The sequence below is a fragment of the Acanthochromis polyacanthus genome, chromosome 4 (genome assembly GCF_021347895.1).
Source record: "Acanthochromis polyacanthus isolate Apoly-LR-REF ecotype Palm Island chromosome 4, KAUST_Apoly_ChrSc, whole genome shotgun sequence".
Classification (NCBI taxonomy): Eukaryota; Metazoa; Chordata; class Actinopteri; family Pomacentridae; genus Acanthochromis; species Acanthochromis polyacanthus.
Genome location: NC_067116.1, coordinates 18,197,784 through 18,223,967, shown reverse-complemented (window position 1 = coordinate 18,223,967; position 26,184 = coordinate 18,197,784). Strand labels below are relative to the sequence as shown.

The following is a 26,184-nucleotide window of genomic DNA, read 5'->3' as shown; positions in this document are numbered from 1 at the left end:
TGAATGAAACACATACTCAAATGTTCAGAAGTGGAAATACCTTATTTAGACTTCTGAACAATCTACTTTATTCAGATTGATTCAGATGCTGATATTAAATGCACTGGCCCAAGATTGTTCCTCTTATCCAGTCGTCCAGTGCTTTCCCTGTCTGTAGTCTTTTGTCATGCAGATGCATACTTGTAAAATGTATATAAATGTGGTGAGAAAATGTGTTTTTTCTGTACCAAACTGCCAGAGGAAATCAGGATTCTTCAATTGCCTCCCCCAATTATTAAAACCAGGGTTCTCTTTTATATATAAGCCAACTGTAACCTGATACTTTCAAGCTAAACACAGTGTCTACTGTATCTAAAGTGTAATGGCATAAGCTTCTCTGTCGATCATGTCCATTTAACAGTAGGAGGACAAAATCGTGATTATTATTCAATTATTCATGCAGCCCCACTTTCTTCTACTCTCAGGGAACTGCTGATGCCCCTTGTTGGAAAATGTCACTCACTTTGAGCCCAGGTGGTCCAGGCTGTCCTGGGTTTCCATGTGGACCAGTGGGGCCCTGGAACAGATGCAGACAAAAAAAAAGAACACACAGAACATCAAATTACTAAGTCTTTTCAAAAACATCTCAGTATTTAAGATGGATCATAAAACTACTAAATTTACTCCAGCTATTTAAAGACCGACAACATGACAGCATTTAGTGAAAGAAAGTAATTCTCTAGAATCAGTAAATAATTGCAGTGGTTCCTCAGAATTAAATTTTTAGCATATCCAGGGATGGGAACAGCAAGATCCCTCCGCGGATCCTTGAGATGAAATCCGCGGAAATCCACGGATCCGCGGAAAATTCCCATCCCTGCATATCACTTTTGCTCTCAATGCAAAGCACTTTAATTCCTTGAACACCAGAGTTCTGCAATGAATGCACGACCACACATGCCTACAACTACATGTGCACAGTCATGTGCACACACACAGGCATCATAAATACACTGCATTCCTGCACATCTGTACCCTGGCTGCTTGCAGATCAGGATTTCTCTGCAAAGGCTAGGAAGAAGGATCACCCTTTGCATTTCTCACTCTCTTTCACTGTCAGTTTGTCTGACAGTAATCTGAGTCCATTGTCTATTGCAAAGGCTTTGTGTCCATTGAACATAAAAGAATAAAAAGTGTAATCTTGAAACTAATTATCTCTCAAAGTCTTCATTTGATTGAGAGTCTAAAATTTCAATTTACACATAGATCCATAACTTTTAGGACAAAATGTAGCAGTTTCTATGGGGTCACAAATATTTGTCCATAACAGTGAAAAGGGTAGTTTTCAAAATGTCAACAACTGCATTGTAAAAATCACCTGCAGCCCTTTTATGTCAGAAAATATTTTATTACTCTATTGATAACCACTTAAATATCGTTACAGCCATGGGCTGCAAAAACTTCTTAAGTAAATTACAGTCTGTTTCCATGACAAATGCCCACATCCAGTGATGTGCCTGGTTTAATGGCTTAAAGTCTGATCATGCTAACAATTAGAAGCAGCATACTGTAATAAGTGCGCTGCTCTGAGGTGAAACAGCAGAGACAGCCACAAAGCACTGCCTTCACCCTTCCACATAACAATCCCAAGTCTCACTTTTTCCTATTTTATGACTTTGCAGATTGGGTTAAAAGTATGCTCTATACCAGCCATGTGCTTTCCAAGTCTTGTACTAGAAGACATGTCTTACCATATGCCACCTCTTTCCATCTAGCTGCATGTCTGTCTGCTTTCAAGCATGTTTGTCATGCTGTCAGTCAAAATACAGCAAGTCACAAGGCCATGCTTAGACCGTTAGAGAGCCCACCCTTCATTTGAATGGAACCAACCACCATGTTTTTATTGTTAACCTCATCTTCTTAATGATAACAAGCCAACTGTCACAGCAGGGATGTAAACATAGGGATATGGACAGAAATAAGGTGAGTCGTCTTGCATTAACACTGAAACTTGCTCAGATTTTGCTGAAGTTGCACCTATCTTCTGGGATCTAATACAATTTTTAAAACACTGAAAAAAAAAGGTAAATTGTTACATCTGCATGTTGCTTTTAACTGAGACTATTAACTATAAAGTCAAGAAGGAAACTACATAAGTAGCTGCTGTCTGATGTAGTTCAGAAGAAGGTGTTCTAAACATTCTATAAGTAATGAAGTTACTTGTGTTGCACGTTGTCATCCACTCCAGGTATTTACATTCCATGAGTTAAATTAGCCATGGTGCTGTTGTTGAGCAGGGTAGAACAAAGAGCAAGAGTGAACATATTTATAAACCTTCCCTCTAACACATACTACATCTATCTAGTAAAATGTGTCTTGTTCTGTTTAAGGATGCCTCCAGGGTCTGTGGCATGATCGCAGCATTACGTCATGACAGCCTTGGCAGTTGCATACAGAGTAGTCTCAACACCAGAGTAGAGATGTAACCAGTGTTGCCGATGCTTCTGCTGCTGGCTCCAGTTGTGACAATACAGTCACTTATTGATGTTCCAAAGGTGTCAGCAAGTACAATGTTCCGTGCATCCTCAAAGTGAACTATGTCACAGTCATGTGTCTTTACAGAGCAAGGATTCTTCCTGACTGTAATCACACTAACCACAATCATGTCTGTCAGCACTTCTTTCCCGACAGTTGCAAGACGCACATATGGCGAGTGCCTGCTGACTGTCGTAGCAAAAGACGAAAACGATTAAGTTTTCATTTCATGTGTTAGTGTTGATGAGCGTGTTTGATGCTTTCAGAGCCAATAAATCTGACCTTAACATCATTCTCGTGACCACAGTTCTCTTTGTGACAACCCCTATAGAGTGGCCTATGTCTCAAAGCATGTCACAATAGCCTTCTAAACAAAACAGTACTTTTAGTGTATTGTGTTTCATCCATTTTCTGTTTTCCCCTTATGACCTTTAGAGAGATATTTAAGTTTATAGTCTGAGATCAATACAGATATCCAGATATACAACTTTCAATCCAAAAACAGCTATCTATTGAATTACGAGGGAAAAAAGACGCAGTTATAGATAATTTAACTTCTTCTGAATAGTATCCCACTATTGCATATATGCATCAGCAAAATGCTCCTTCTGAATAGATTATATGTACATTACAGCATACTGAATGTTTACAACCATTTTTGCAGAGATTACTCACCCGAGAACCTCTTTTTCCTGGAGGACCGGGTAAACCAGGGGGACCAGGAGGACCCTAAACCAAAGAGACAGGGGGACAGGGAGAGAAGGAAGGGAATGTTGTAGAGATAAAGAGAGAGAGAGAGAGAGAGAGAGAGCAAAGGGGAGTGAAGAGGAAAAAGAAAAAGGAGATGGAGTATGTTAATGGCAAGCAATAACATGTAGTTCACTGTCCAGGCCTCTGCAATGATGAGCATGTGCTATATTTATGTAACAGCTAGGAAGTTCATAGAAAGGAGCCAAGTGTTCTGACTAAAATCTCTATTAAGAAAGCTCTGAGCAGAAGGGTCAAGTCACACTTTCAAGATGAGACACCAGCAATCTTGGGTCAGCATATACACTTAACTTCCTAGCATCAGCAAGCATTGCATGAAATAAATGTAACAACTGCATGTCATGTTCTGTTGGATGCAAGATGTAAAACAAAAATCATATCATAAAAAGTTGGATTGTACTATAATTCATCAAAAATATATTAATAAATATATGTTAAACAGGGAGCTACAATATCTGAGTTCTGGCAAGCACTATTGTAAAAAGGGCCGATTATCAAAAACAATTGTCAGCCAGTTTTATTCAATTGTTTATTCTTTATTTAATTATTGATAGATAATACAGAACCCTGCAAAAAAAAACAAAATCTGAGCGTGTATAAGCGCTTTAATTTATCAAAGTATTGCACTTATGAATGCCAAGAAGAATGCCAAGTTACATTAATAAGGCCTTCAGCATGTGTAACCAGTAAGTCACCTGTTGTCCAGTCATTTACTATTTCACTTACAGTAAAGCATAAAAGTAACTTTGAAAAGCAATCCTTATGTAACAACTTAACTGATTAAATGTATGTACAACGAAAGACATTTAGTATATAATATGTAGTAGGTTGGAAAAGATGTAATTTGTAAATGCACACATACATGTATATATGTATGTATGTATGTATACTACTGTTTAAAAGTTTGGGGTCACTAAGAAATGTTTTTATTTTTGAAAGAAAAGCTTTTTTTTTCAATGAAAATAACATATTAATCAGAAATACAGTCGAGACATTGTTAGTGCTAAATGATTAGTTTTAATGGAAAATGTACATGGGGTACAGAGGCTGACTTAATTTACTTTACTTTAATTTCACTTTTAGCAATTTAACAAGTACAGGCACAGGCCAGTAAAAAAAATTTTTTTATGTAAATACATCTTACTAGGCACTTTCAAATGACAGCCAATGTTTACTCAAACAATTCCCCAAAATTCCACTGACATTTTGATCTACAGTGAAAACAAATGTTTTCATTACAAACTAGCTGGTCTGCTTAAAATTTAGCACTATTAGGACATAGAGGTTAGAGTAAAAGATGAAAGGTCAAAAAAACAAATAAAACTGGATAAATCTGTGACATTTCTCTAAGTATGGTCATCACTGAAAGGGGAGAATGGGAGCATACGTCAAATGGCATTATCAGAAGTCAGGGACAGCACTGCGCAGCTCACCAGTCAATCACAGGGCAAACACAGAAAGACAGCCATTCACACTCCCATTCACACCTACGGCCAATTTACAAACACCAAATGATCTCACTTGCATATCTTTGGACTGTAGGAGAAAACCGGAGCACTCAAAACAAAACCTACATAGAGGAAGACCACGAGGAAAAATATTTTTCTTTTCGAAGAGTACAATTTTAGCCTGAGCTTATAGTAAATGAAGAATAAAAGTAAATTAAGAATAGAGACTGACTGAAAATGACATATCTAAACGACCATCTCTACTTGATGACTTTAGATGCCATTACCATCTCAGCCTAAAAAGAGAATGACTCTAAAAAGGTATACATTATGCAATAGATTAAATAAGATCTGATCTTTTACTGTTACTATTAGAGATTTTGGTGGGGTGCTCTGTAGCATCCATATCCCTTGTCAAAGCAGTAAACAGGCACAGAGTGAGACATGAATAAAGAAACAGCTGTTTGTTCCTCCAGACTCCCACACACTGACACATGGAAACTGTGAGCACACTACCGCCTTCACCACAACAACAGGGCCTAAAGGAACTAAGGCACTCATGCAGTAAAATGATAATATTCACATGCTTCATCTGTGCTGCCAAGACCAGGGCCAAATCTTCCTAACAGAGTGAATTCAAGAGGTCAGTTGTCTGGAAAGTTAAAGGGCAGAATGAATCATCTTTTGAACAGTTGCACTGTGTGACATTAACTTGTGATGAATCACAATACCCCATGCACTGTTACCCAAACCGACATCAATAAATAAGCTGCCTGTTGTATGAGGAGCGTACATGTGCAGCTCATATAGCTGAGATATCATCATGAGGGGAAATTTCTAAAGAAGATAATGACGAAAAACTCAAACATACTGCTGTGTTGGCACTGTGTAGTGGTATGCAGAACTTTGCAGATGCATGTTTACCTGCTGCAGTTGTCTACAGCCACTAGAAGGTAGTATGAAAAACATATGGAGCAACCGAACATGTAGGCTGCAATTGTTCGTATTTGCATTGTTTGTCTCTTTGCTTTTGTCCTGCCACAGAAAACAGTGGAGTGCAATGGTGTAAAACTGAGTAATAAAAATAATGGATTGAGGCTGAAGAGCAGCAGTCTAGAATGCTTTGGTTGATTGCAATTTTTTTTCCCAACAGCCCCATCAAAGCAGCACTTCACAGCCAGGACAGACAGACGTACCTGAAAGATCATACCAGCAATAAATCTGACTGTAATAAGAGCTACTAGCAAGTATTGATTTAAGAAAGGACTCTCTAGTCTTTCCGGTTCAAGGTTACTTTTCAACCAATCAGGATTTGATTCTTGGCACAGTGCCATTGCAACTGTCTGCTTGTTGAGGTCAGAAGCTCAGATTTACTGTATTCTATATTCATCTATAATCAAAATAGAACCAAACAGTTTCTATCAATACAATGGACAAGAAAACAGCTTCCACAAGTAGAACTTGGGGATAATACAGTTGGAGTTCCCTACACAGAAGACTGTAGCTAAAAAGCAGGATAATAGCCAAATGTAAGGTACAGCCAACACTACAAGTCATTTAACAACCTGTGCTGGTCAATCAAGCATATGAAAGCATACAGTTACAGGTAATCGCTTTGTTGCATGAACAGCACACCTGTCCTGCTTACCTCATGACTGCACTGATAATTTTACAGCACTGGAAAATTTGCCCAATAGTATAATGAGCGTTTTGGGAACTGACAAGCCTTCAAACTCACTGATAAATTACTATAACTAAATCATATTTTATCTTCTCAGTACTTGCAGCAACATATCCTCTAAAACTCAAAGCCTTGTAGTGTTTGAATGGGGTACTAGTAATGGTCTGAAACATTAGTTAGGCATCACATGCAGATAAAGCTGAGCAAATGCAATGATAGTAAATTGAGAATTAATTTGATTTTTTTTCCCCACATAAAATTGCAGTTAACTAAATCTAACCTATGCTACTTGGATGTTCCCCTTATTCAACATGTTTTGTCTCCATACCCTCCTTGTGTTTTTTTGCCATTTCCCTGTTTGTCTCTCTCTGTATATACAAGTCCTATTCTTAGCATGGAGCCCTGTTAACTCCTGGCTACCAGTCCACCTGCACATCTGGTCCTCATCGAATCATCAAGTTCTTGCTGCCATATTTAAAACCTGTTTTTTCACTCCATTCCTTGCCAGATTGTTCAGTCGGCCAAGTAGTGCAAACACTACGGCCAAATTCAGTTCAGTTACCTGTTGCTCATTGTGCTGTCTTGCCTGTATACTTTGGTCTTGGTCTCTATCTCAAAATCCCTTTTATCAAGACTGCTATTGTCTTATGTTACTAACCAGGTCTTTCTGCCAGTCTGTTGGCCCAGCTTTAGACACCATCCCCTCAGCTCAGGCATATCTCTGCCAACTCACAAGCCACCACATCAGGTTTTGCACCAACATGTCCTTGCCTTTGCTCACTAGATCACCATTCCATCTATTCTCTCTCCCTCTTTCCATCTCTCTACACCTCCCTGTCCACTAAAATACTGTTTTCCATAACACAGCTATGCTCTTTACAGTGAAGTGGATATACATTTTTTTTCCTCTGGCCAACAGCAGCACTGTAACAATTAAATTTTCTATCAGAGGAAAACTCAAAATGAAAAACTGACATGTGTCCATTTTTACTGACAATCTATTAAATTCTTAAAATACCATAAAGTATCCTATACTACAGTTTTAATGTTAGAAGCCACAATGTTTGATTCAGAGCATAACATGAAGGATAAGCTCACACCAGTCCTGTGTCTTTTGAGCTTGGTTTTGCAATAGGGGTACACCAAATTGATCATATAAGTCAGATCAGATTTGCTGCTTCTGTTGTGAGTCACATTTATTAAGTTACAGAGATTGTACAGCCATAGCAACAATCCCTGACCTTGTGTTGCCCAACACAAATACAGTCCCACTAAGTTCTGCGCAGTAAAACAAATACTAAATATATGGAAATGAGAGCACTACTAAAAGACAGGGAATCTGTATCAGCAAAGATCCTGTGTTTTGGTATTATAATCTTAATGACAGAACCCTTCTTGAAACCAGAGGCAGGTTGTGAAAATTGTACTGCACTCGCCTGATTATGTGGCTACAAAATTGTTAAAAAAAAAAAAAAAAAAAAAAACTTCCCTTGAAGAAGTGAGCTTGTTTTCAAGTTCAAACTAAGAGCCAAAGACCCAGATTCAGTCAGTGACCTAAAGCTGACCCAGCACTCAGCACATGCCTGCATCTGAGTGATCAGAGCAGCCAAGACATACAAACACTTCAAGATAACCACACAAAAGAACAAACACCCTGGCTAATTTAACATAATATGTGCCAAAATGCAATCCATTGGAAAGGACCTGCAGCTCAGAGTGTGTGCTCATATTACTGCAGTCAAACATACTCAGCTTCTGAGATGAATTATTAAAAGGAAAGAAAATGTGCTGTCAAAGCTGCGACCCTCCCACAGGCCTGCAGGCACTTTACAACTGAGGGAGCAGTATGGAAACTGGAAGATGAGCTCAGACAGCTTACATCATTAAATACACTCCTGATTTTAAACACAGGTAGAAAGACTTGACACTTCTAACTCATGGAAACATAAGCAATGCTTGCAAACTAAAAAGCCTGTTCAGAGGCAAAGCTATCCTGACAGAAAGCTTACATCATGGTTTGAACACAGATGCACGGCTAATTTCTTATTGCCAGAGTATATCCGCAGCCCTCAGTTGATCACCCTCTTGAACATAAGAGCAAAAGCAGTTGGTAGTATTTCAACAAGGGAATGACGTGTTATTTTAACAACTTGCAGATACATGACAAATAAACAGTGCTTGGACATGCCATCACCTTTAAAATCACTGCACCACACAACCAACACATTTCATATTTATCCTATGTGTATGTAGGAGAGCCTAATCTTACATTCAAAGTGTGAAGACCACACATTAGTAGTTCAGAATTTCTGTTATACTCTTGATAAGGAACATTACTGCACTGACTCATGTCTCAATCCTATAAGCACTGACAGCTCTGCTTGCGATTCTTAAACTCAAATAACTTACCGGATCACCTGGCTCTCCTTTGGGGCCACGGAAACCATCTTCATAGTCATAGAAGAAGTCTGGCTCCTCATATCCATAATCATATCCTCCCATGTCTACATCATCATAGCTGCCATCCAAATCATGATGCTCTGAGGTGTCCACCTGATTCTCCCTGTACAAAGTGGTGCCATTGGCTTTCAGATGAGTCTCCAGGACGTGATGATTCTGTTGAAGTCCAAAGCGAGATTCCCTAGTGCTGGTGATGGAGTTGTTCCTGAGTCCTTCCTTCACTCGACTTTGCCTGACAGTGGAAATCAGGCCTGGGGTGGCGTCTGGAGTCTGCTGGCTCCCAGAGCTGCTCTCTTCCTCTGTGCTGTTTTCAGAGTGATCAGTGTCCCCCTGGGGCCTACTGCTCTTAACAAACACATTTTTGGTAGTGGAGATAGCTGTGCCATACGTGAGATCCAGAGATGCTTGCTTTTTTGGAGTCGATAAGGTGGAGCTGTCAGGCTGAAGTGAGGATGTAGTTGGGTGGGATAGGGGTTCCAATGCCGAAATGTGGCTCTGGTCCTCCAGATGAGGCTGCACTGGTGGGCTCAAAGTTGAATACTGTGTGATCAAACTACCTGCGGACAGTTTGACAGCTGCTGTGGCTTTGATGGGAGTATGATGGGTAGCTGCTACTCCATGAAGGGACTTAATTATAGGGCTGGAAGGGGGGTCATTTGCCTCAATATCCAAACCAGGACGTGACAAAGGCAATCGGTAAGTGTCGGCCAGCCGGCACTGTTTTTTTAGGTAGTTGCAGTAGTGCGCGGCAGCTTGGGCAGAGGGATAGATATCTAGCTGGCAGACTCGACCAATGAATGGTGCTGCCTTGGAGTTCATTCTCCCCAGAGTAAAGAGACCTCCAGATTCTGCCAGTGTTTGAGATCTCCCCAGGGTCTGCTCTTGCTGTTGCACTGCTCCACAAGCCGCATAGAAGGACACTGAACGCGCACGAACACCAACAGCAAAAGGGTGCTGGCGCCCATCCTGCCAGTTGTAGGTGAAGTAGATGGAGGCTTTCTCAGCAGTATAAACCACCACTCTGCGTGGCAGCAGCTGAATTCCAAAACGCAGCCTGTTCCTGCTATCTTTGATACTAAAAATGAAAGCATTGTTTGCTCGCCAGGAGCTCAGGCTAACCACGACAGAAAACTCCTCACCAAACTCCGGTGGGAACAGATCGCCTGCTGGAGCCTCATAGAGGGAGTTTGAGTATAGTAACACCCCATATCCAGGAACAGGAACATCCAAGTGTGAAGGAACATTGGTGTAAGTGGTAGGAGAGGAACTTGTCCTTTCGTAGGGATTGTCTGTGCTGCTTTGTGTTGTAAGGCCCAATCGATAGAGGATATCCACTCCTGAAGGGCAGAAGAGACACTGGTAAGTTTACTATGTCAAGACTCGATCATAAAGGAGTCAGGCAGGTTTGGGCTCATTACTTTCTAAAGAAAAAAAGTCTTTGACTTGTTGTGAAGTACTGGTATTTGTGGTAATTTCATGCAAGATAAATGTGTCAAAACAAGTCTAATACGTGAAACTGTAATGAAACAAAAATGTCTGGCAGTTTTTATGGACTTGTATTTTAGTATTGGCAGCAGATTTGGATTCAAAAATTGCTGATTGTAAAAACAGAGTGCAATGCATTTTCTGAAGTGACTAGGGGGGCCCAAAATGGCAATAATGTTAACAGAGATCGTATTAGCCCATCAGAGTAATAGTCTAATTATCTGTTTAGGTCTTACTGTGGACCCATCAAGTTTAATAATTGAGAGGCAGTTTCCAGAACCCCAGTTTGTAAAACACTAAATTATGAACTGTTGGACTGGTGAAAAGAACTGACAGTACAGGAAATGAAGGCATTTTTAACTACGTACGAATCAGTTCATAACAATCCTTGGAAAATCCTAAATATGTAAAATCACAACAAAGAGGGAATGACAATGGCACACAGTGTAGAGAGAATACTAAAGTTATACACACCATCTTTAGCGGTCTTATTTGTATATATATATATATATATATATATATATATATATACACACACACACACACACACACATACATATATATATATATATATATATATATACACACACACACACACACACACATACATATATATATATATATATATATATATATATATATATATATATATATATATATAACTGAAATGTATTACTGTATTTCTGACTGTTTATAGATACAGCAAATGTCATATATGTCTAAATTGTCTTCCCTGCCTATAATTTTAACTCAAAAAATAAATATCACTGCTGAAAATGCAAATAAACATCTGTCAGTGTTCCAGTTAAATGGCCTAGGGAAAAATAATGAGCTATCATGCCTCTATGTCTCCATCCCCTTTTTTCCTAAGAGTAAGTAACGGAGAGGCAGCTGTGGCACTTAAGAAGAGTGAGGGCTAAAGAAGCATGGGGCTGAACTAGGATACAGGAAACCAGTCCACACAGCCTTTATGAATCAATCTGCCACCAGAGATTCATGAGAGCAGCTCTCCTCTAAGCAGTCCTGTCAATGATTTGTCATGCCACAAGTAATTCTTCAAAGAATTTATCTTAAGTCTGTTGACAGTGAGGCACAGACGGGATAAAGTGCTTAAACATGACTTGGAGACAGAGGATATTCTGTGCAAAGTGTCACATCTCATTTCATGGAAAAATAAAAATGGCAACACTAATGTGACTAATATATTAACATGAATGGAAACATAGATATTTGACACATACAGACATGGTCTGCTTATTTTTACACTGCTGGCATTTGAACTTCTCAGCTGCAATGTTGCAATGCGATCTCACTAGATTGAACAAAGTAACATCTATGTGTCACATTCAGTAGGGCACACACTGCATGCTGTCGCATCAACAGGTACACATATTTTGAGTTAAGCAAAGCAATTTGGGAAAGGATTGTACACACTTTTTACACCAATATTGGTACTAAAGAACATCTCCTTATGACATGGATGACCAGGTTGATCGAGAAGTATCACTTCAGATAGGTAAACTTTCACACGCAGACTCCCAATTTATAAGCTACAGTTAAATTCTATACTACAGTGGAGTTCTGAGCATCACTTACTATAGTAAAAATATTTTTCTGTCCCAACAAGCTTATGTACTAGTGATGTGTTGGTTTTGATTTCTTAGTCAGATATTGGCATTACTCAGCAATGTAATGTTATATGTAATATGTTCCCAAAAACAAGTCTATTAATAGAATGTGATCTAATCATTTAAGTAACTACCAATATATGGTAACAGATGGCTGAGTAACAATGAATATACATTGCATAGTACCATAAGTTGATCCAGTAGATAAAGTATTATTACTCATGTAAAGAATTTTCAGTTATTAGGGAATTATAAGTAAATATTCATCATGAATTTGGACAGTCAGATAAGCTTGTTATAAGTTTCCATTTTATCTTTGATGCATTATAATGCACTGTCGAATCTCACGCCTATGGCAAACACTGTGCGTACCGTGGCTCCCGCCATCACTTTGATGGGCATGTATAAATGAAGCTGTGATAAGCATTCATTTAAAAGCAACCTATGTGTAACAACAATGCTGTCATTGTAACAAAATGACGATGCTAACAATGTTACATATGTCCCATTTGAAAACTGCTTTAGAGTTACTGTAAATGTCTACTGAAACACAAATGCTGTGTGTATATTTGCATGCATGTATGTGTGTGTACGTGTGTGCGTACATGCAAGAGAAAGAAATGGAGGGATTGAAAAAAAATACACTGAGTGAATCTGCGGATCTATAAGCACACTGGCAGAGAAGGTTTGCATCAATATGGAGCACTAAAGGTTTATGTGAACACGTGTGTGAGTGTTTTGGTGGAGAGATCTCTGGGGCAGTAGGGGGTATTTTTATTGCTAATCCAGAGTTGTGATTTTCTGCTGAGGTAATTACTTCTCTGTATTTGAGTTAGCAACTTTCAAAGAGACATTTCAACTCTGTACCAGCTGAGGCCAAAAGCAAACAAAAAATATCAAACTGACCCATTACTTTGTACATATGATAAAATGTCAGAGAGGCAAGTACACTAGTCATAAAGACAAAGAAATAGTTGCAATGTACAAAATACAAAAATTGCCTTAGTAATTATATTAAAACTGATAAATTTGCTGTTTACCTTGAGCTACGTAATCTTCTTCTCCAGAGAGTACTGCTGAGCATACTGACAGGAGCAGGAGAAAGTTCCACCTGGAAGGACGCACAAAAACAGATTAGCTATGAGGTACCATATAAAAATGTAAGCTATGTAAACAATGTGTTACACAGATGAGCGTTTTTTTTTCTCTGAAAGACGCCATTCCTATGCGAATGAATGATACTAAACAATCCGGTTGTTGTCTGTCATCACCCGTGAACATATTTTTAAGCCTCCTTCAATAGAATGGGAAGAGTAGGAACAATCACATTTTATAACATCAGTAGTTAAAGAACATGAAAAGGAAAGAAATGCCAACAATAAGATGTTCACGTCCTGTTAGGCTACCGAGCAACTTGTTGAAATACTGGTAAGCCTTTGGGTATTTTGTATCTAAGTCACGTTGTTAATTGTTATCTAAAATGTTGTTCAACGTGGCATTTGCAAAGAAATGTTCTTTCTACAACAGACCAAAGAAAATTCTGATTTAGACAGAAATAGTTAAATTTACGGTGCGAAAATTCAGTGTGTACACCCTTCTTCTCTGGTATTTTTCAGCATAGCTCCAGCCGCTACCGACTGTAAATGTTACATAAATACCTTAAAGGCATTAGAGGAGATTTAATTTCCTACGACTTTGAACGTAGCATGCGCATGCGCACATACAACCTCTCCCTCACCCCCTCTAACCTCCCCCCTCTTAACATTTACAAAGAAACGCCCATCTCTAGTATGTTGTGGGACACTCATTGAGACTATCCGAGCCGGTCAGTGTGGGGAAAAAGCACGTTAGGGCGGACTTTGATGCGGGGGGGGGCAGTTGCCCCATATTTTTCGCTAGCCGAGCTGCTAAGCTGCCTGCCTGGCTAAATACTGGAGCTATGTCGAAAATTCATTTCTCCATCACTCACATGTATGAAATTACATATGGAAACAGGCCCCAGGTTGAAAAAAACCGAAGTTCCCCTTTAACTAAGCGGCAGTGAACTTTCGCCTCCAGGGTTATCCCCATAGACTGTATGGTTATCCCCAAATTTCTGATGAAGGACGGAGAACGCCCCATTCTGCCTCCACCTTAACTACAGTTTTATTTAAGCTCCTAACGTGTCACTAAACCATTTAGATTATTTCTGGAAACGGCTGACCGCATTATAAAAGTTAGCTAGCTGTCAGTTTAACTTTCAAACGTAAAGAAACGCTGTCGTAAAAGTCTGGGCTAATGCTGCTTTTCTTTTAGATGTTGCGCAGTGATTTCCGTTTACGGACGTTAACGAACACCTGGCAGCCAATTAAAATTACAGGATCCAAAGACGTAGCTATGTCATTACTGTCCATCCAAGCTGCTGCCGCCGTAATGGAGCGGGGTCTTTATAACCTGCTATTTAGTCTGTGTTTGGCATTTAAGGAAATGCCAGACTTTCCACCGTTCTTTATGTCAAAATGAAAGAAACCCATAAACAAACTGTATCATAACTCAATTCTCTGCTGCTTTATGCACTAGATTGTTTTTATTAGGCATCAGTTTCCTTTCAATATTGGGAGGATGACACTAATCCAAGGGTGTTTGAGTGTCAAACACTTCATTTCCTGTACACTCGTGAATTTTTATGCTCCAATTTGTGCCTTTACTGGATCAATTTGTGGTGGAAATGTCTTTATTTGTACAAAGGCAAATGTCAAAATTCCAGCACCCAGTGACATTTCAAAATATAAGTAAATATGGATTTAATTACATTTCCCACTTTAGATTCACTGGCTACATGAACTCATAATTTATAGCCATTCATATTTTTTGTGCTAAAAAAAATCAGAGCTGCATCTAACAGTATTATTCTAGCAGTTATTCTGCCTCATTTGTGTTTTTATTGAGGGTACAAATGCACCAAATTTACGCTATGGATTGTTTTACTTATTTTTTTATTGTGTGTTACATTGCAGTTCAGCAAAATTCAGCTAATACACTTCATGTTGGCTATAAATGAAACAGCATGTGCTTTAGGGTAAGTGTGAAAGAGGAAAATATTATACTGTACATTTAGTGAAAAACTGAATTATAAACTCTACCAAAAATGTATATCATCTATTAACTTTAGCATTAGCTGCAATCCTATTTTATTGGGTAAGTCTTTTTTTGTTTCCAAAATGGTAGACACAATTGTACAACAGAGGCCAAATGCAGCTGACAGTGCAGTACTACTGCTTTGATATCCATTACAAAAGACTACTACAACATTAGATTATAAACATATTACTTTAACCACTCTACCAAAGATTAAAGTAGGTGAGGTATAATCATCCATCCATCCATCCTCTATACACCGCTTTATCCTCATTAGGGTCGCGGGGGGTGCTGGAGCCTATCCCAGCTGACTCGGGCGAAGGCAGGGGACACCCTGGACAGGTCGCCAGTCTACATATACAGACAAACAATCACACTCACATTCACACCTACGGGCAATTTAGAGTACTCAATTAACCTCAGCATATTTTTGGACTGTGGGAGGAAGCCGGAGTACCCGGAGAAAACCCACGCATGCTCAGGGAGAACATGCAAACTCCATGCAGAAAGATCCCAGGCCCACCCCGGGATTTGAACCAGGGATCTTCTTGCTGCAAGGCGAAAGTGCTAACCACTACGCCGCTGAGCAGCCCCGAGGTATAATCATTTAATTGCAAATCTACCTACTGTCCTTATAGATATACATATGAAGAGGCAGTGTTTCTTTGTACCAAAACTGGCTGGGTTTTTGTATCATCCCAAATAAGGATAATAAATAACAGAGTTACCCAAAAATGCCTATACATCTTATGGTGTTGCCCATTCATGCAAGGAATTAAATAAATACACTCAAGAAGTTAAAGCTGCTGATGCTGTAAATGCAGTATTAATCAGCTCATACCTTTCCCAAGATATTCCATGACTATGTACAATACAATGACGATTGACTTTAAATGGTGCAGATATGCAGCTTAGTAGAATGTAAGTTAAAGGTCAATACTATGGTTGAAATCCTCAATTAATCAGTTGACTGGCATCAATTGTGAGAATCAGTAAATCAGTAAAGTTCATTTGTTCTGAAGTTGATTTTTTTGATTCTGACCTTTCTAAATACCTTTCAATATGAAAATGGTGTTTGGCAAACACAAGCATACTGAGCTGTTTCTAAGCAACTAAATGATCAATCAACAAAATAATATATATATTCACTGACAATAAAAAATATTCATTATCCGCAGCCCTAGTCAATACTAAGTTGGAATTAGTAGTTGGAAAATGCAAAAAACAAGAAATCTGGAGCCTGTTAAAAGGCAACCGGACTTCTCTGTTTATGAAGGCATTAAACCTTGACATTTTTATGTCTGAAAATATAGTCAAAGTCATGCAGAGAGCATTTCTGTGTCATTTTTTATTGTTTCCAGACAATGATGGATTTTGTCTCAAAGGCATAGTTCGTTAATAACAATTTAATGCTGTTCATGGAAGCATGCCACAAACAGCTCTGACCACAAGGAGAGAAGAGTGAAGATTTAGAAAGATGAGTGATGCGCCTGCCTTTTAAAATAATTTTTTTCAAGTTGCTAAGAATATGTTACTTCAAGGATCTTCATTTTCAAAGGCCTTTGAGGGAGTGCTGACCAGCTTTGTTTAATAAACAGAACATTATCTGCTCGTATTTTCTGAGAAGTGGCAAATGCTATGTACAACATCTAACGTCTAACTGCAAAACACAGCTGAAGCGAAAGCGCATCTTGATTGTGAAATGGAAAAAAACCCCAAGAAACATTTTTGCACTTACATTTCACTAATTTCAGAAGATTGTCTTCAACAGCAATAACCACACAATGAGGTATAAAGCCTTTTAGCTGTGCAAAAAACGCACTGTATTTTGTAACTTTACTCTATATTTATGTGACTTCATTCTTTTGACCCTCAATGACCCCACCTCTAGGTGGCACTGCCCACCATATAGCTACAGAGGAGGGGCAGTATGCAGTATACATGGTCAGTAAAGGAAACCAGAGTGGATTTCCATGTTACACTGACATGAGTAATCCATATTCCTCATAGCTTCCCCACATATATATCATATTAATAGTAGTTATAAATGGACTATATGTGCACTGGTAAAGAGAATGGTAAAATGTCACATTGTTAATTATTTATTTTTAATTATTTCTGTTTTAAGATAACATGTGTTCTGTGTTCCTTTCACTTCTCTTTAACAGTTCTACTGTTAAAACACCTCAATTATTCGGGATAGTCTTTTCTATAAAAATGCACATAGAATGCATTCACCTTGAGATAGCACTGACTCAGAGACCAGAGATTACCCACACTACCATGTTCAACCAGCATATCATGAGTTCAGTCTGTATTTCCACAGTTTAAGCTGAAATTGTTCAGTTCTACCTCTAAAACTACAGCAAAGACAGCAGAAAATGCTTAGCCATTCCCATTGTATCTACAGAGTCACCATCCTGGTTGCTACCTTGCATAATGCTATGAACCAGTTGCAGACATTGTCTAACAACTAGAAGAGACCTCAACAATTAGAATAAGGAGCTACAGAAAAAATGCTTAATTTTATTGCAGTTTAGATTTAAGGGCAATGTGCTAAGTAAAAACCAACAAATTTGAAGTGAAAATCTGAAAAAACTACATATAGAATATATATAGAATATAGAATTTACATCCAAACTGAAACCAAAAGAGTATATCAGAATTTGCACTGAACAGTAGTCCAAATCGCTTCCTTGTCTTATAATCCACAGCATGTTGTACAGCACATTGTCATCTACAGTAAATCTTCAAAGCATACTTTGCATATTCAGAACAAATCAATCACATCAGCAGCCCTGTGCCCAGCAACAGCTGCTAAAACAAGCTGGAATAGTTCTGGCAACTCGTGTCATAATTTTCAACACTGACACAGTGTGGTAGCTGAGCAAAACATGTGAGGAGACACCAGTCCTGCTATTTTAATATGCAGCTGTGTAAGCCTAAAAAGAGCTCATGAATCACAGAGTCCTGTCACACCTTAAACCCTCAGGGATTGTTTTGTGAGTGTGATAGCCACAAACAGCATGATGGATGATCCTAAAATCATCTCTCTTACATGGCCTTTGAGCATCCGACTAACTCTGCAAAAAAAGGCTACAAGTGTTTGTGTTGCCATGTTTTACAGAGACCAACAGACAAGCAGCCATATTTGTTTTCCCAGAGTAATGTTCTCCTGCAGGTTCAAGGAAAAAAATCTAATCAAAAGCATAAAAGAAGAGGAAAATAAGAGAGACAAAGACAACAATATTGGAAAAGAAAATGGGCTGACTGTAAGTAGAAACATCACGAGCTGTGTCTGTCACCTGTTCCCCATCGAGAAAGTGGTGCGACATTCCAGAGCCTGGAACACAGACATATCCCTGAAGCAGGAAAAAGTAATAGAAAGAAACGAGTGCTGGATTTATGAACGCAATCATTCATCTGATGAGAAAAGAATAGAAAAGACATTTACAGGGCCGATGAGTAGCTGGTTCTGCTTAGAAGTTGGCAACTTTTAAAAGCCGACTAGAAAAGGAAAAAAAATATATAACACTTAACATTCCCTCATGGGGTGTGTGGGGCCATCTGATGCTGATTCAGACAGCTTTCCTGCCGTCTGTCTCACCGTCTCCCTGTTCGGGGCCATTTAAAGCATCCCTGAGGCTCTGCCACCAAACACACTCAGTTCATCGCTTCAGCACATCTATAGTGACGTCAGCACAGGTGGTGGGAATTTTCCCGCACTTTCACCCCATGCCATTTGCCAGCTTTCATTTCCAACATCAATGTAATCTTGACATTTTATTTTCTTATATGCATACATCAACATCAAAAACTGAATCAGAATAATTTGCAACAGACTACATGCAGATTTGCCAGTTTTTTTCTACTTTTTTATTAAATTCTGAGGTAAATCCTTGCATAAGTGACAGTGACATGTTTCCCAGTCTTAGCGGTTAATGGAAAAGACTGGCGAAACGAGAAAAATCTCCCCAAACAGTGCTCTGTTGACTAAGGGAAATACCACTATGTGGAGAGTGGGTGTCATGTCAAGACTATAAATAATCACAACTTTAAACTCCCCTCTGCAATGAATCATTCCAGCGGTAACAGATCTTGCCATTCTCCCCTCAAAATTAGCTTGGATCCCTAACAATGGTTCATTCAACTGAGGAGAAGGCTGAGAAACAAACGGAGAGGCGAAGTGCTCAATTAGGCTTGGCAAATAGAAGCAAACTCACTTAGCTTCTGTTTACAGTCCTCATAAGAAAAGGGAAACTATTTTCTTACGTTCATCACTGATGTCTGTCAGGGAGTGACTCTGTGAGCAGTGGTATTCACATTAAACTGTTTACATGTCTAATTTGACAGGCCCTTTACTGAATCCATTAGTAGCAACAAAGCATGCAAAGCTGTTAATCTGCCCAAACAACTCCAAACTTCTTGAGGATTACCCAAAAGGAATTGGTACCAAGAAAACTGCTGCTGATCTGTGTTGGGCTCGAGAATGTACACAACTGCTTTTCGTTCCTTTGCTTTCTGTGAAAAGGTTCTCTGATTTGTAAGGACATGTAGGACTAGCTAAAGAAACCTGATGGAAGTCACCTTGACTGACCCATCCCATTTCACCACTTGTACTGACTGACGTTGGCTTCAGCCAGCCAGAATATCACACAGTGGATGTAGCACTGTTCAGAAGTCTGCCACATAGAGTCGTTATTCACAAAATTGAGGTTTATAGAGCGTGACCTCGGAGCATTTGCCTAACCTCTACTGTTATGTGCCCCATTTGGCAAAAATGTGGCCCGCTCGAGTCCAAGAAAAAAGAGCGGAGGAATTCAAAACAGAAGGAGAGCTGTAACCCTGACACACATAAAATGACACGGTGCCTTATGGAGCTGTATTGTAGCTCCTAAGACACTAGAAAAATGATGTCCACCATATAAGGATTAGATGCCTCATGTAAAAACTTTCTGTCAATGAAAACATGACTTTCTTGCAAATCAGGTGTTCTGTTCCTGCACGATTTGCCTTTCAATCTCAACAAAAACATTCCTGGACATGAAGAAGTAAGTGATCTACTGCCAGTATCTGTTCCTGTTGGCCGTGTTTCAGCTTCACTACCTGCATCCTGATCATAATGACTGAATTATGGAGGAACTAAATGAGCTTGTCTTCTCCTCTCCAAATGGCCATCAGCGAAAATTAGCAAGTCTACTAGTTTCCAGGATTCACCTGCCTGCTTTGTTTGCCAAATGTTGACATCATAACGACTTCCAAAGTACATCAAAATGTAATTTGCAATGCATTTTTCTAGCAGCAGCGTGTCTCGTCTGCTTCTACCTCTCTGACAAAGAGCTTCACGTGGCTCTCGTTTGTCAGCTCACTCAATTGGTACTTGGAGTCAAGAGGTCACCGCAGTCCAGAGCAAAGATTGACTTAGTCCACAAGACAGCGAGCAGACAAGGGGCTGTGAGTAAACTTCCACGGGATTTTATTGGTTTGCCCTTTTCCTGTTGTGGAGGGACCTGCAGATGTTAGGAGGGGTAAATACACTCACTCACAGAGACAGGCCCAAATCCATACAGCCACAGATGCAGAGAAGGTGAGCATCCTGCAGTGAGATGCTGGTGAGGCTGTGATCCCCCACATGCATCATTTTTCAAGGATAATCAGGCTTAGTTCACACAAACAATAACCAAAAGAGAAATGTATTTGTGCACCTCAGCAGTGGCTTGTGAATCCACAGGCCTCACTATGGGCTGAGTTTTTGGATAGTTTTCAGCTTGGGTTGAAAGTAGCTGTTCGCAGTGAGGTCTGTGGATTATCCTGAGTAACCAGAACATTGTTTGTGCAAAGACACTTTATTGTTAAGTTGTTCCCATGTCAGTGATGGTTCATAAATTTTCTAATGTCTGCGCCCCACAAATTAAATTCTATTCAACTCCCTTATAACTTGACACTGGATTAAGTCTAAGCAGCGCGAATCTCAGCAGGGACAAATAAAAGCATAACTGGCTTCTTAGACACCATTAGAAGTGGGAAATGTAATTACTGTGATTATTATATTTTGCTGAAAGCAGAGTTTATGCTATCTTATGTCACTCAGATGAGATAAATCCATTCCATTACAAGCTCTAATATGACTTTTATGGGAATGCTTTGAAAATGTAATGTATTATGTGTGTAAATGTGTGTCTTTAAAAGAATTCCAGCTATAATACATAGAAAATAAAGGCTGTGGTCATATTAAAGTGATTAAAATAATTACATGTGATGGTGATATTGTGGTAAGCTACATTGTCTCTACCCAGTACAATGACAGCATGAGTTAGTGAGCACATGGAAAGAGAACGATGGGTTGTGGAGTATCAATAGGAGTATCAATAATGCTCTTTAGTCTTGTGCTCTTTTCTCACGAGGGCTTTCTTCACTTAAGAATAACAGAAAACGCATCTATTCAAGACTTCAGCTGCATTACGCTGAACGCAGCAATCACTGAAGAATGGCTTTTGGCCTGGACAACACTGCACAGTCAATCAGTCAACCCCAATAGCCTCCTGTGACGTTGTGAAAAACCCTCGGTGTATTATGGATGTGAGACTACTGCAGACATCTTCCAGAACTTTCCTCTCAAGCCACTTTAAAACTTAAGCAAATGATTCTTACTTAATTCTAGACAGTCTGCTTCAGAGACCAAAGTCCTGCACATCAACACCTGCATTATCAACATATTATGGGATCTATGTTGAGGAGACTCTTGCTCTGAGTCAAGTGTACAGTACGTGAGTGGCTGTGTCTCTGCAGCTATACAGTCCAACCATTGCCAGCAACGGAGCAGCAATGCCTGCAACAGTGGGTGATTGTCTGAGGCTCAGGAGCCAGTTAACCACTGATGCATACACACTAACTCTGTGAATTCAAGGGAGGCCACATTTATTCCACCATAAGACTCTCATTTTCACGCTCAAAGACAAAAAAAGGATTTCTCAGGATTTCAGGTCCACTTTGTTTTCCACTGAGCAAACACTATCAGCACAGAACAACAGAATTCTTTGTGATCTCAGATTTTTTTTCCCCCTTTTTAGAACATATCTGGAAGGGATTTAATAGACTGCAGACAACTTGGACTCACTTCTGATAGAAGATGATAAATTTCCTGTTAAATACCCTTTGAACGAGTGCACATTTCTGATCCTCCACAGACCCGAATGAATGTAACGAGACAACAAAACCTGCACGCTGCATGTCAATAATACACACTTCCATGAGGAATGTTTAGGTTTAAGGGCGCTAAATGGATGCTTTTCTCTATTTAAAGCCTAAAAACTGTGACAGAGTTTGATAAATCTGTTACTCTTGGGTTGATGACAGCTGCTTCAATGCTTATATCAGTGCAACAAAGATTTATCACTTGCTGAATAAGCATCATCGCTTCCGAGACATGCTCATTCATCCTCTCTCTCTCCCCCCCTCTCTCTCTCTCTCTCTCTCTCTCTCTCTCTTCATGCTTCAGTGTTTATTTTCTGGCTTATCATAGCTATGTGAGTGAAACATAAATAAAAAGGAGGGGGTTGAGCGGTAGGCCACATGGTGTTCAGATTATAATGTAGGAGAGCCCAGGCTGCATGTTCACATGGAGAGTTCAAAGCCAAGATGACAAGTATGAAAGAGAATCTGACTCTAAAATCTAAACACATGTATGCAAGGAAAAGTAGAGTTAACAGATGGGGACGGTCCATATGTAAAGTTATACTGCAGCTATTCTGTACAAATAAAGAATAGAACTGAAACAAATGCATCTGACTGGAAACATCAGGAAAAGAAAGAATAGGAACAGAGATCAATGATCCAAAACTAAACTGTATGTATGTGACTAAATGCATATGGTACATACACAGCTTCAGTCACGTTTCATTTAAAATCTGTTGCTGCCGGGACTTTTTCTGTCTATTGACGCCCCTGTCAGGGAAAGAGGCCAAATACCTGAACAGAAATAAGTCTTCCAGTTGCTGTTGTTGCAAATGAATATCTGGCAACAGTCTGAACAGTGCAGAGATACTGTGACGTCTGCGTAATACTGAACCAAATGTCCACTTACGTTGCTGCCGCGGAAACGTGTCCACTCCTTGTCCGTTGAGCTCCTAAATGCATTTGTATGCATTTGTCCAGGCAGCAGAGATCTGGGTGAAAACAGAATCACACTCTTGAGGATACCTGCACATGGGCTAAACCTTTGGTAACAGCCAAAGGAAGCGTAAAGTGGACGGAGGAGTGCTGCCACTTCAAAATTTCCTCATCGTAGCCTCAGCAGTGCGGAGGAGAGATCTCTCCCACTCTTTCCAAGCCTACAGCCTCAGATCCTTTGCGCTCTGCGGCGCGCAGTGATCTGGCTATTTCTATCCAAAGTGGAGACGCGCAACAGTTGCATAGAACAAAAAACCTGGCTTGGAGTGCGGCTAGTTGTTCTGCAGCAGCGTTAACTCGACTGCTCTGAGGGGTACATAGATTTAGCGTCTTGCTCTCCAGCGCCACTGCAGATTCTCTCCTGTGCGTCTTTACCTCCAGGCGGTGGTTTCTGCTATGTGCCTTGACTTGCACTGATGCAAAGGGGACCCGTATTCTCCCCATCACAACTCCTACCAGCTGGTGGTGTTGGATTTCACCAGTTACTGACTCGTGACATCACGGATAGACTTTTGGCTTGTGTTCTTCACTGCGTGTTGTCAGTTTGGACTACCGTGTTACCCTAAAGCTGGTGTAATGCCCATGTTTACTGTATATTCAGCACTGTACATCCCATGGTAAAGAGCCTGTCTGCAATCACACACACACACACACACACACACACACACACACACACACACACACACACACACACACACACACCACACACACACACCACACACACACACACACACACACACGCATGCACTCTAAGACTGAAATAATGCCAGAGAGAAATAGAAGATTTCAGCTGGTTCAGCCTCATGTTGTTTGCTGACAAGCAAATTTGCCAGGTGCTGCAGCTCAAGGCTCTGTTGTTCTGGCAAAATGGCAACAAGATCTGTTATCCAGCATTAGACAAGGCATACCAAGACTTGTTTACAACACTTTATTTTGAGCTCAAGTAGAATTGCCTTAACAAAGCCCCCTTATCAGTAAAATAAATTTCACAGCAGTTCGGAGTAGTATCCTGTTTGATTGGACATCACAAGTCCAAAGTTTGACTCTTGTATGCGCTGTGTCAGAAAATCCATCTGAACAAGTAATAGAGGAAGTTTCCTGGTCGTTCATTTCTTGGCTAATGACTACCTCCGATGTTTCTTGGATCAAATTGTTTTTTAAAAAAAATGATGTATAAAATCTTGGAAACATGTCAGGTTTGGTGTGAGAAAATATGCAGTAGTGCATCCAAGACTTATGTGGTCTTGCTGTGTGAAATGACTCAACTGCATCACTGCACTGTCTTCATTATCATCAAAAATAATAAAGTTCATAATTATTCATTTTAATTCACTACATTTGTAATCACATGAAAACAGTCATTATTCAGAGCACAAGCAACTCAGTGGGTGTCAAATGTGAAAGTGGTTTATCGCGTTAGGTAGCCTGCCATGTCGTTTTGGGGTGTTTGGATTTCGCATCAGCTCCATCTGCAGAGATTTATTTGGTATATAAACTCAAATAGTGTTTATCATTAGGCATTTTTCCTCTGGCTCTGATTACATTTGGAAATAACCCTTCTTTTTTTCATTGTAACCAAGTCTTAACACAGCACCGCAGAGTTTCCCCACTTGAAAATGACACCGTTTCTTTTTATCTCTCCCATCGATTTTTCCAAACAAACAGGCTCTAACCAACTTCCACCATTCCCCGTCCAGACTAACCCATTAACCTCGAAGAAACAGAGCTCTGTGGGTCCGGAGGCCCTGCCCCTCGCTCCCCCCCATACACCCCAGCATCCTCCTCTGGATGTCCGCAGCCTCGCTCCTGCCTGGAACAAGAGGGACTCCATATGGTTTGCAGTTTAGGGACCTTGCAGGACGCAACTAGGAGACAGAGCAGTTCCTGCCTGTAATCCCAGATGGAGCATGCAGGATTTGTTAACCTGAAAACAGCAAAGAGGCAGTTACAGTGAACAGTGACGATGCCCAAACATGGAGTCAAACAGAAGAGGTCAGATTGACATGGAAACTCCATGAGAGCCTGCCAGCCAGTATAAACAATGAGGTTAATAAAGGCTTCATGGTGCCTGCAAACAAGGTATCTGAGGCTCTTTGTGCCACAGAAGTCTGTGTGTGTCTGGAGCAGTGGGTCAGACTCACCTCCTCTCTTCATCAAAGACAGTTGTCTCCAAGGAGGAAGCACATGCATGGGATGCACACTCTCTCTCTCTCTCTGGCTTTGCCATCAGCCAGTATCTCGGGATAGCAATGCTTCGACCAGATGTTTTCTTCCACTTCCTGGAAGCAAAAATGCTCAGATGCTGGTTCTTTGACAAGACCATGAATCAACATCATGAAGAAATTACAGACGGGTGACAAATTTTAGGAAAGACCTTGATAAATGAATGGAGCAACACAGCAGATGCAGATGTATGGTACAATTAAGCATCTTGTCATGCTCTGTGGCAGCTATGGAAATGCTGAGCAGCTGATTGGGGTTTTCGTATGAAGATGGCAACAGGAAAAGGGTTTATTGATGAGGCACGGATGGCAGAAGCTTCTGCCACAAAGAGTGCTCAACTAGTATTTATATATGAGCAGTGACCGAAAAGACTGCTGCATTTATATCTATGGAGAAACATCAGTAATTTGGATTGGAAAGTATGGTCAACAGCATACATCCAGTGGCTGTGATAGACATGCATTAGTGTGATCTGTGAGGTAATATCGACTAAGTAATAGCATCTAGTATATGCAGGAAAGTTCAGTGATGAAATTTACAGAGAGGAACATCGCAGTAGGGCAGCAGTGCATAAACCCTTATTGCAAAGATGAACACACATTTGAGAGTTCAATTGTGCGTAAACCAACAGCAAGTGATATGTTCCGACAAGTCATCTTTCATTGCATTCTTATCAAGTCTTGGGAAACCA

At 40.0% G+C, this 26,184-nt stretch overlaps 1 protein-coding gene across 1 annotated transcript in view; it reads right to left on the bottom strand.

Annotated features, from left to right (window-relative positions):
* The window catches only part of LOC110965809 (collagen alpha-1(XXIV) chain), a 103,820-nt gene extending 80,084 nt beyond the window's left edge, over positions 1-23,736 (bottom strand). Inside the window, exons 1-5 of the mRNA XM_051947462.1 lie at positions 23,185-23,736; positions 13,025-13,095; positions 8,821-10,208; positions 3,190-3,243; positions 503-556 (exon numbers count right to left, since the gene is read on the bottom strand). Coding sequence (XP_051803422.1) covers positions 503-556; positions 3,190-3,243; positions 8,821-10,208; positions 13,025-13,095; positions 23,185-23,237 — 1,620 coding nt within the window. The 5' untranslated portion in view covers positions 23,238-23,736. The remainder of the gene's footprint in view (positions 1-502; positions 557-3,189; positions 3,244-8,820; positions 10,209-13,024; positions 13,096-23,184) is intronic.
* Between the last annotated feature and the right edge of the window lie 2,448 nt (positions 23,737-26,184).